Genomic DNA, 11832 nt, shown 5'->3' with positions numbered 1-11832 from the left:
CTATCATTAACCGAATTCGTTTTCCACTTATGGTTATAGTTAGTAATGAGTAGTCATTTCATTACGATTTTCTCAGGGTGTATTAAGTTAAAACTAATCTTTGAGACATGAAATTATTAATTTATCGCCCTAATTACGAAGTTAAGACATACGCCGCGAGCAAATTTGGGCACTGTATGTAATCTCATTCCGCCGGTAATTTTTGCTCGAGACCAAAGCTTTCGTAATAAAAATTGACTGGTTTTCAAATTGGAGACGCTAAACGCGATATCGCTGCTATTTATCGCCATCAGCGTAATCAGTTAACCATTCTGCTAACAAAAAGAGATACACTATTAGCTTGTATAGTGTGGCGTCTATGTAAATATGTATAGTTAGTATAAAGCCCCTTTAAATCTATGCATTGAAAAATAGTTTTCATCAAACACGTTCTTCTGGAATTAGAAAAACCTTTTTACGGTACTTTTCCTTTAAAAACACAGGAGATACAATAGTGTTTCCCAATGTTTTGACTAATAACCGAAAACCCCAAAAAATTGTAGACGACCGTTTGCAGATTTCGTTGTTCTAGAACCACGCCAACGCCACCCCATTTAGGTAAAGCAACCAGGTCGCGTCCTCGACTATTAGGTAAACGCCTCCCACGTATCTGTTTTCTAGAGGTTTTTTATGGCTGCTACTTATTTGTTTACGTGTACGTGGGAGGAGGCCAGGAGGAAGATAAATACGAGTAACGCGGTTTGTTGTTGTTTGGCGTATGATAGCAGAGCGGATTGATCGGGCAGTTTGGTGTGACGTAACGCGTTCTTGGCCCGGGGCGCACGCTCCGTCGGGCTTCCCCCTGGCGGGAGCCGCATGGGTGGTCCCCGCTGATAGTAGGAAGAGAATCGAAATCTTCATTATCTTTCATTCGGGCGGCGATGCCAACCTTCCACGGCGCCAATGCCCGTTGCGGAATCGGCTCGCGACAAACTTACCTGACCGATTTGCTTCTTAATCAACGTGTGTGGCTGATCTGCCGAGTGACGTCACTTCGGCGAACACGTGCTCCCAAACCCGACAAAAACTGCCGAGATATTTAAGATTCGACCTTAAAACGGGAAAATACCAATGGAGAGAAAAAGTTGGCTTTTACTTTATCCCCCGAAATATCGAGGCCGGTTTTTCTTCCTCGTTAATTGAGACATTAATTGCCCGATTTTAGCCATTATCATTTTAGCATTTGACGCTACCCTTCCGAAATATGAACCAGTTAGGTCGCGAGGTATATGAAATTATTTTCGTCGTTGAAAAATAAATTACTTTATTAACATTTTCTTCCTATTTTTACATTCGTTTATATATATATTCCGAGACGAAATATAAAATTATTTTTTTTATAGAAATTTCGCGTTTTTTGTTACATTCTATTTAATAAACATTTTTTTGTGAGTATTAAAAATAACAGTCTTTGAGGTCAGAAATAATAATAATATCACCGGCTATCATTTAAATGCGTTTCAGTTTTTTTTCTATTCGTTTCCTGTCGGTTTTGTACATTGATTCTCCTTTGGTACCTGTCAAAGAAACAAAACCAAATTATAATTACCTGGTTATTGATATAATAGAAATAGGTATGGAATAGACGCTTCAATAAAACATCTTCAATGAAATTGCAAAGAAGTAATAATTCCGAGCACCAGGATCTGAAAGTTACTGATATAGTGCTTGTTGAAATAATGGAAACTTTTCACCTGTACAGTATGCAACGCTAGGGGTCGGACATTCATTAAAAAACGTACGGGATTTGCAAATCCAGTGGATTTTTTGGATTTTTCACTGGATTTGTGGATTTTTGAAAAATCCGACGGTATTTGTATTTTTTTGCTGGATTTGTGGATTTTTCTCTTGGATTTTGTGGATTTGCGGATTTAGCTCTTGGATTTTGGGGATTTGTGGATTTTCTACTGGATTTGTGAATTTTGGAAAATACAACTGTATTTATTAAAAATCCTCGAATTGGTATTTTTTGCTGGATTTGTGGATTTTTTCTGGGATTTTGTGGATTTATGGATTTTTATCTGGGATTCTGTGGATTTATGGATTTTTCTCTTGAATTTTGGATTTTTTGGATTTCCCCGTGGATTTTGTAGATTTGTAAAAAATCCAGGATTTTTAAAAAATCCAAAATTATTTGAGGAATTTTTCTTGATTGAATTTTCGATTTTTCTGTGGATTTGTGGAATTTTTTCCTGGATTTTGTGGATTTGTAGATTTATTCTATGGATTTTGTGGATTTTTCCAAGTTATTTTGTGGATTTGTTAACAAATACAAAATCTTTGCCGGATTTTTAGCGGATTTTGGATTTTTCGCTGAGCGTACGAAATTTTTCTGAATGTCCGACCCCTCGATGCAACGAGTGTTTCCTTTCAACCAGGTAGCTTTTGTTGACTTTTTAAACCTTAGCAAAAACACGACGTTCTGTTTACATGTTAAAAGTTTCCATTATTTCAACAAGCAGTAACTTGCAGGTCCTGGTTCTCGGATATATTACTTCTTGGAAATTTCCTTGAAGATGTTTTATTGAAGCGCCTATTCTAAAAAGGTATGTAATTGTAAATAGAAGGAATACGTTTGTACATATATCTATATGAATTCATTTACTTTGGAATTTATTTAAATAAATAATGGGTAGTTTCTTTTCGCCTGTGTATTCTTTTCGCCTGTTCTCGCGCTAAAAGTGTACTCTTTTTATCCTAAAACGTTTCATTCGCCTGTTCCGGGGATGAGAATTACTCCGCCCCAAACTATTCGCTTGTTCCGGCGTAATAGTATTACTCTTTTTGAAAAGGAGGTGTAAAGGAGAAAATCGGATTTTGACGTCTGTTAGCCAGAATTTATCCGCTAAAAAGACCACAGGCAGTCATTTTGAAAAAAACGTTTTTACTAAATGACGTTGTACCCTACTCCGAAATCCCGGAACAAGCGAAAAGAAACCATTGATAAGTTATGGATAGTGTCAGAAGATTGTAATCCGGGTTGCCAAATTATTTTCAGATTTAAATTCCCCGACTTTTTCTTGTTTTCCCTGACCATTTCTTTGAGGTTTCCCCCGGCCTTTTTCAGCGCCCAAAATTAGACATTTTTTAATTTTGTATTTTACGTTTATCCGAAGGTAATGAGTTTATTTGAACCATAAGTAACATAATAATAACCATTAGTATGACACTTCCTATTGTTTCTATGCTAATTTTCTAACCGACCTATTTTCTACACTGCTCCTAACCCCGCCCATGTGCGACTTGGACTCGCAACTAAACTGAGTAGTATACTATAGTCCTTGGCATTAGCTTATTTCTATTTGCGCATATTTTAGACACTAGGGGGCTCTGTGCTGAACCAAACCTGGATTGCGCAATAACTGTGAAAATCAGTTCGGTGATAATCTAGTCTATTGGTCATTCTCATAGTTATTATGTTCAGGCCCGGACTGGCCCGGCCGGCTAACCGGATCGCCGGTCAGATCGGGGCCAACTCAAATTGGGGGCCAAAGAGAAAAAATTTGGCATTAATGGGAAATGGGGCCCAGACGATTGCATTTCCGGTGGGGCCAACTACTAGCCAGTCCGACCCTGATTATGTTAATTATGCTTGAACTTATATATTTTAGAATTATAACGTTTAAAATGAGCAGAACGTTTAAGGAACTAAGTAATAACAGAATAAGATAAATCCGATCCATCTAGGCCTTAAAAATGGAACATGTACCCGAGGGGCAGCTCACTCCAATGATTATTAGGACACCCCTCGTATGATTAAATCATGATTAGATTAGATTAAAATGAAATCCGTAGCTTTGGCTGTACAAAGATTAAAAATGATTAAATCATGATTACATTTTTAATCATGATTATTAGGACACCCTGTAACTTAAGCCACGCTCACGCTAGAGCCTAAAACCCAGTTTAGGTCAGTTTGAATGCCAGTTTTGACCGCCAACGATAATTCTTGAGCCACGTTCAAACTTACCCCTAAAATCGCTTCGTTTAGATAACTGGTTTTCAAAACCAACGTGAGAAGTTGCTTCGTGTTGGTTTAGGAAGCAACTCGTCCAAGTCGGTTCGCTTAGAATCGCTTTCAAAACGACAAGGCGGGGAAGTAAAATGGCTCGTATTTTCAAAATAATGGGATTAAAACTCTAAATAATGTCAAATAATATTACTGTATGTATAGTAAATACGATTAACTAATTGTTTTGGAATAAATTTTAGTATTTTAAAAATTATGGCCATAATTTGAAATGACGTTAAGCCTTGGCTATAAGTGAACCGGGGGGGGGGGGGGAGCGATTTTGCAAGTGTGAACGAGGAATTATCGTCGGCGGTCAAAACTGGCATTCAAACCGACCTAAACTGGGTTTGAATGCCAGTTTTGACCGCCGACGATAATTCTTGGTTCACACGTGCAAAATCGCTTCACCCCGGGTCGCTTATAGCCAAGGCTTAACGCCATTTCAAATTATGACTATAATTTTGAAAATACTAAAATGTATCCCAAAACAATTGGTTAATCATGTTTACTATAGATACTGTAATATTATTTGACATTATTTAGAATTGTATTCCCATTATTTTGGAAATTACGAGCAATTTTACTTGCCCGCCTTATCGTTCTGAAAGCGATTCTAAGCGAACCGACTTGGACGAGTTGCTTCCCGAACCAACACGAAGCGATTTCTCACGCTGGTTTTGGAAACTAGTTATCTAAACGAAGCGATTTAAGGGGTAAGTGTGAACGCGGCTTTCAAGTGATCTGCCCTTCACAGGATCGATGCGGATTCGGTTCGGAGCGAATTCCCGCCAAATCGCGAATGTGTACACGGCATTACCGCGTCTATTACTCCGCTTAAAGGGAATATAACCTCAGGTATTTGGTGTGGAACACCAACGCTTGCAGCTCTGGCCGCTCTTGCCTTTCGCTTTAGAAATGTTTGGCGCCACTGTACAGGGAAATTAGAAAAATTGAAGGGGTCTTCCATAAAGATTGCTTTGCAGGTTATATTCCCTTTAAAGGGAATAGAACCTCCAACGCGTTCTTTATGGAAGACCCCATCAATTTCCTTTATTCCCTTCACAATCACCGATTATCAGCGCCGCAGGTGTGAAAAGCCAAGGCAGGCAGCGGACAATATTGGAACCCTCGGAGGGCGACAAAAGTACCAGAGGTTATATTCCCTTTAAAGGTGAAAAATGCTGAAATTACACCGCGTAGTAGGGTTTGCAAGAACCAGCCATACTTGTTTAAACCGGATTTAACCACCAAACAAAATCCATGGTTAAAACCACTATTTTTTTTGTAAATTAGTAATATTGAAAAAAACTAAAACTTAACTTTTTGTCGTAAGTAATGAGAGCTAGATATAAGCAAATAGGGGATCTTAAAATTCATTTCGCGTGTGAAAATACGCCGCCATGTTAGGGTATAAAAGCGGGTAAATAAGTCTGCTATACCTCACAATGTAAAGCATGGAGGAATACTATTCCTCCATGTGTAAAGGTACTGTCACGCGCAAAACCGTAATTTTGAAATCGAGCAATTAGAGAATTTTTATTAATGGTTTTAACCGGCTTAAGCCACGGTTTTAACCGTACTGGATTTTTAAATTTTTTTTAAAAAGCCGGTTTTTTGTCAACCTTGCCGCGTAGGGATATTTACCTATTGAGACACCATATTTTGTCGATTAAATAGTAACAGAAAATCAATATACGACGGTCTTCGTCGCGCACTATTTTTCTTCCCAAACGTGTTTTGAAAATTCAACGGGAGCCTGCTATGTTACATGATTTAAGTGAATAACATTAGCAGGGTAGCTAGATAAATACTTCTCTCATAAGCGATATCTATATACTTCTGGTAATAGAAACAGAATTTATCACTGAAATGTAGTAAAATAGTTCTTTTTATAAAATAACCTTGGCCATCTTGTTGAAATGTTGCCTCCCCGCTTCAGCTGTGGATCCGTTTTCTCTCCCACTAAAGAGCTTATGAACTCATTCGTAGGCATTGGCTGAACTATTCCAGGGCAACATTTCAACAAGTTGGGCAAGCGTAAAGACATTTTATAAAATCAACTATTGCTTTCATAAACGTTTCGAGATAAATTTACTTACCCTGACTTTTACAAATTCTTAAAATTAATTATCCCTGATTTCCTTGACCCTTGGCGACCCTGATACTTAGATTTTCATATAGAGATTTTCTAAAACTATTACATCGAGAAAGTATGGTTTATAAATTTATCTGAAATTCGTTTTGATGTCGCCTGTTTATCAGAGCCATCTATGGAGCTTTTACAACTTTGCCGCCGTCGTCAAGTTATATAAGTATACCAGTGGCGAAGCTGAGAACTCAGAGCCCCCCTCCCGCAAAAATCTCTGTGGGGCCCCCTTTTTAATTTTTTTTTATGGTTAGCGGGGGCCCCCGAAGCTCGGGGCCCCGCCGCGCCGCGGGCCCTGCGGACCGTCAGCTACGCCACTGATGTTAGTATAAATGTATAGCCCTAAGCTGGCTAATTTGAACTTTTTACATCGTTGGAAGTATATCCTATAGCTATCCTGCTAATGTTATTCGCGTGAAACATGCAGGGCTGAAGACTGTCATATATGGATTTTCTAATATTTCATCCTTAAAATATAGTTTATAAATATCCCTACGCAACACTACCGTCACTAGCCTTTTACGCGCCCGATACGAGCTTCTATAACTGCTACTAACTACCAAGCATGGCCCAAAACTTGGTCCTGGTCTGGTCATGTCTGCGCCCTGTGCCTGGGCACTGCTCTAGTTACGGCACTGCTACGAGGTGTAATTTTTACACTTTTAGGCGAGCTAATTCGCGACCGAAAACTATCGCTACGCCCCCTTTGGTTCGCCATTGAAAGCTAGATAGGTAGCGGCTAAAGCAGACGCTATTAGTTTTTACTCATCGTTATATTCGTAATTTTGACTTCATAAATAATGATACTTGAATTTTAATATAATGTTTGTATCGTGTGCTTATATTTTGATAAGTATTCTAGGTGGCGTAACGGCTCTAGCTTCTCGAGGTAGTGCCTATGATCAGATTACCGTCTATTATAGACAAATTAAAGAACTTTTTCTCTTAAATAACCTTATCAAAATATAATCAGACGATGCCAAAATAGGGATGCACCGATATGGGTACAGACGATAAATCGGCTATTCTTGGCCGATAATATCGGGGGAAATATCGGACGATATTAAAGTTATCTAACATAACAGTAGTGTATATTATAAAATCTTGGTAAAAGACTGTTCAGTACATGGTCATATCATTTTATTCTAATATTTCATGAAAAAAAGTTTGCAAGAGCATTTCAGAATATGTTTCTTTTCATTTTACGTGATACCAGGAAACTATATAGGTACACACTTGGAGTCTAAGGAAGATTTTTACGGCCGTGATGAAATATTAAGTACGATAACAAATTGAGGTTTTTAAATCCATTGTTTTATATAAGACTTTTTTTCGCGGGAAGATCGCCTATTTGTTACCATGACGACGTATTCTTTTCACCAATGAATTAGAAATGTCGTGTTACGTCTTACACTTGACGTAGTTAAGCCCTGCCTTTTTCTCGACGCGCTTTCGTATCACCGTCCCAATGGAACCTTAAACATTCCAAGTGCATGTACCCCTATAGTTTCCTGGTGATACATATTTACTATCACAAATCGTTTTTAATTTGTTTACATTCGTAACCCCTGTCTAAAAAAGGTATGAGCTTCTGAAGTCTGGGGTACGTGGCGCGGCCAATAAAATAAAATATTATCATTAGTTAGTGAATCGATAATAATTCCGGTATCGCTTAACCCGATATTGGCCGATACCGATATAAGTATAATAGGCCGATATGTCGGTGTATCCCTATATTTTTTTATTAGAATGCAAGTATCGTTATATAGTAAATTTTACGAATAACGATGAGGAAAAACTATTAACGTCTGCTTTAGCCGCTACCTATCTAGGTTTCAATGACGAACCAAAGGGGGCGTTGCGATAGTTTTAATGGCTTAGACGGGTACTTCTTTCGTAAGATATATATTTATTAACTTCTGCTAATATCGATACCAAAATCTCGTTCAGAATTGAAGGTTATTTCTAATACCTCTCATCTTTTTGTCGAAACTTAAAAACTCCGCCGTTTAAGCATTTGCGTGTTTGGATTTTGCATTTTATTTAGAATTTAAGATACAAATTTGCTGACTCGATCAAAATGAAACTTTTCGGCGATGAGAAAAAGTCGATAAAAACACGGCGAAGATATAATCTGGCACGAAGTACATTTAAGCACGATCCCGAGCTGGAGTATCTTATTTTAAGTGCTCTATTACAAGGCCTGGCATCAAGCACCCACCAGTCCCACCATACGCGCACCAAAAACCTCCGGACAGATTTCCGAAGATCCATTACCCAACCCCCTTTTGTCCGCCCCACCTCGCCGCGAAATGAAGATATCTCCGTTGTAGGGAGAAAGCTGTCATACGCGGAAGATAGGACCACTTACGAACGCCACCCTCCCCCTCGGTTTTTATAATGTTATTCGAAAGTCTACCGCCGGAATCAACGAATGGGCCCTGTTTATTAAGCCGCGGCACGAACTACGTTTAAAGGCTGGTCTTCACTAGGGCCAAAACGCCGCGACGCGAAAAATCCCCGTTAGGCCTAATGCTATATTTTCGCGTCGAAGTTCGCCGTCGTGGCGTTTTGGCCCTAATGAAAACTAGCCTTTTGGGAATTTTTATTTTATCCTCTCTCCCATTTCGTAAAATTTGGACGCGGCCATGTTTTTATTTTCGATTTCGCGTCTCTGTTTTGGGTAACTGACAACCGAAGACAGTTTATAGGTTTGACACGTTCGCCCTTCTTCCATCCAGGGTTCAAATGGGGTTCGAATTACGGAGATTTCTGTTCCTGTTTAAGTTTGGCGCTCGATCCCTTTTAAAAAAAACCTCCAGATTCCCGCTAGACTCGGGGGATTGGCGAAAAGAGACCCGGGATCGAGGAGGATTCGGGGAGTGGAGAAAGAAGAGTGACTTTTTGGTTTTCGGGGGAGCGGGAAATGATGGATCTGAGCGTATAAGGCTTGTCAAATACCCGGAGAAAGGAACTCTTATTCCGAGAGAGAAACAAAAAATAGCGCCGTTCCCTCCTCCGCCGTCGTCAACATTTTCCGGCACCGAATTGTCACGGCAGATGTTCCGTGCGGGACAATTTTTCCTTCTTATTATACGAGGGGTCCCCGACGAGGCCGTGTCTTCGCTTTTTTTTATTTCCAGCGAGTCTTCAGTTTTTATTTATGGCTTTTTTCTTTCCCGGACGGCGAAGGAGATTTATATATAAAGAAGAAGAAAAAGAGCACGGTTTAATTTTGGTGCTTTATTATCTCCGCTCGCATTGGCAATAAAAAGGTTTTCTTTACGCCCAACCAAACAGTCTCTCTTTCTCGTGCTGGATGCGTGGGCACGGCAACCGCGTTCCATGCCCCTTTTCCGGATAGCTGGGAGGGGCCTTAGAGGAAAATAGCCCCCCCAATTGCCCGACAAGAATGATTTGTTGTTCCTCGGGGAGATACCGAAATTCTACAACTTTTCTATCCCCCTATTTGGACCCTCTTCGAATTTGGTTGGGGTTTAAAGGCCAATTAAGGGAAACGTTTCAATCGACGCTATGTCGTATACTCACCGATCCATTTAGATTGAGCGTCGCTTCCTGTGGTAATTATAATAATACTGTTTTGTATCTTGTTTTTACTCGAAACGTACGCGCTCTCGGAGGTAGAGAATTTGTTTATCTATTTGATCTTTGGAGTTTATTTACATTGGTTAAATTGTATTTAGGAATCACCGTGTCCTGAGCCACTCGTAATTACTAACTAGGGTAACGGCGACCACTGCGCACGTTGTGGCGAAATTGTAGGGAATGGCGTGACGTTGAGCTCCGGAAGTGGCCGGTTTTTTCCGGCGGTGGTCTTTCTCGCGGTCATCCCTATCGTCCTCGGCGTCCATGCCGAAAATTCCGTTGTCGTCGATGTCTGCGGGGTCCGGATGACCTCCCGCCCCACTGCTTCCTTCTTCCGAGTCTTCGTCGTTGTCCGGTTCCGTGTCATCGTCACGCGCGGGAGTCAGATGACCACCGATTTGGCCTCCCGTTTCGCGTCCGAAGCACAACCTGTTGGTGTTTCGGCGGATCGTTTTGCAGGGGAACTCTTCGGTGCCGTCGCAGAAACAAGTCCTTAGTTTGGCGGCTTTCTCTTGGCGGTCTAGGATGGCGATGCTATTGTTGCAGCGGCGCCTACAGCGATGCCCGTGGAACATGGACCGGCAGAATTGATGGTAGTAGTCCAAAGCGGTGGCGCACAAGTGGTCAGCCGTGCAGATCCACTGCGCCACCGAACACGACACGACGGAGCCCTCGGCCACTGCCAGACTAACCTCGGGCCGGCACACCTCCACCCGTTGTTTGCTGACTTCGCAGAATTGGGAGCCGTTGCAGTTGCAGGCCATCAGGGATTTGCCTTCCTCGGTACTCGTCAAAGCGATCAGCGCTCTTTGGCAGTGAACCTTGCACTTGGTGGTCCGTCCGGCAATGACGTCGGCGCATTGCACCATGTACTCGTGCAAGGCGGCTCCGCAACCGACTCGATAAGCGCACTTGACGCGGGCCAAGCCGCAAGTGCCATCTTGCACCGAAGGGGGAATGGTTGACGTGCCGACGCCGTTCCGCTCTAAAATCACGCAAAGGAGGATGCCGAAAAGCCAAGACGGCGGACTCGTAATGGACATGCTACTTCTGTCGATCTCGACCTTTTTGAGCACGGACAGCTTTCCAATAACATTATCCGGTGCTGGTAACCGGCGTGTCTTTCTATTAAATTAAATATAGAATTTCTAACGACGTTAATCTCATCTTCCACTAGCTCGCGTATCGGGGTTTCTGCTATTAGCGTTTCCGGTGTCGGGGTATAAACGAGTGCCGCGGATCTAAGAAGAAGCTCGCGTCCACGCGTCTCGATGAGAGAGCGACTTCTAAATGCGTTTCGCAGCAGACGGCGGCAACTCTGGATCGCGCGCTGCCGAGTTCCCTTCGCGAGACCCCCGTTTTTTCTCTCTCTCATTTATTTGTAATTCCCTCCCTTTTTCATCCCTCCGTCTCTTCTGGCATCCTCCGGCGAACAATCTAACATGATGGCGAAGAGGAAAAAGATGTAGGGTGGGTAAAGTCCGAAACCCCGCCCGTATCGTGCCCGCTCCCCTCCCCCGTTCTTTTCGTACCAACAGGGGGCGACAAAAGTCGAGAGGGGTTACATAGTGAAATGGCGGCTCTTTGAAAAATACTTTTCAAGAGATTTTCTTTTTCCTAGCGATCGGTAAGAATGTTTTCGGCGAACGGCCCCCGCTCTCTGTAGACGCGACAACTGAGATGTAACGAACGAAAAGAACTTTTGGCCTTCTTTGAAAGCACTCAACCTTGCTTCGGGTGGGAGAGAGAAAGAGAAGCGAAAAAAATAGTGACTCTATTAGAGAAGCTCACTGCGTTAAAGAAAAAGAAGTGCGGCTTACGCTTATTTTTCTTTAGCGGGAGAGTGTCTGTAACTTAGATGTTTTTACACATTTTCTTCTTTCATACCCTTCATACATGAATGAATTTTACGCTTCGTGTAGTTAGGTGGGAAAAATCCGAAAGCTCGTCAAGCTAGATTGATATTCGTTTGTAATTAATTAGTACATTATAGCTCCTTTAATGGTCGGTTAAAGTACCGCGTATTTTT

General features: G+C 41.4%; 1 protein-coding gene across 1 annotated transcript; it reads right to left on the bottom strand.

The window, feature by feature from the left end:
• Positions 1-1463: 1463 nt before the first annotated feature.
• Positions 1464-11075, bottom strand: LOC149923211 (growth arrest-specific protein 1-like). Its single transcript, XM_090163335.1, has 2 exons — positions 9747-11075; positions 1464-1556 (listed from the first exon to the last, which is right to left on the bottom strand). Exon 1 carries the CDS (start codon positions 10844-10846, stop codon positions 9905-9907), a length of 942 nt encoding a protein of 313 aa, XP_090019461.1. The 5' UTR covers positions 10847-11075; the 3' UTR covers positions 1464-1556; positions 9747-9904.
• Positions 11076-11832: the final 757 nt, after the last annotated feature.

The sequence above is a fragment of the Leiobunum rupestre genome, chromosome 11 (assembly GCF_980474605.1).
Source record: "Leiobunum rupestre chromosome 11, qqLeiRupe1.1.hap1, whole genome shotgun sequence".
In the NCBI taxonomy this organism is placed as follows: Eukaryota; Metazoa; Arthropoda; class Arachnida; order Opiliones; family Sclerosomatidae; genus Leiobunum; species Leiobunum rupestre.
This window is presented reverse-complemented; position numbering and strand designations above follow the sequence as displayed.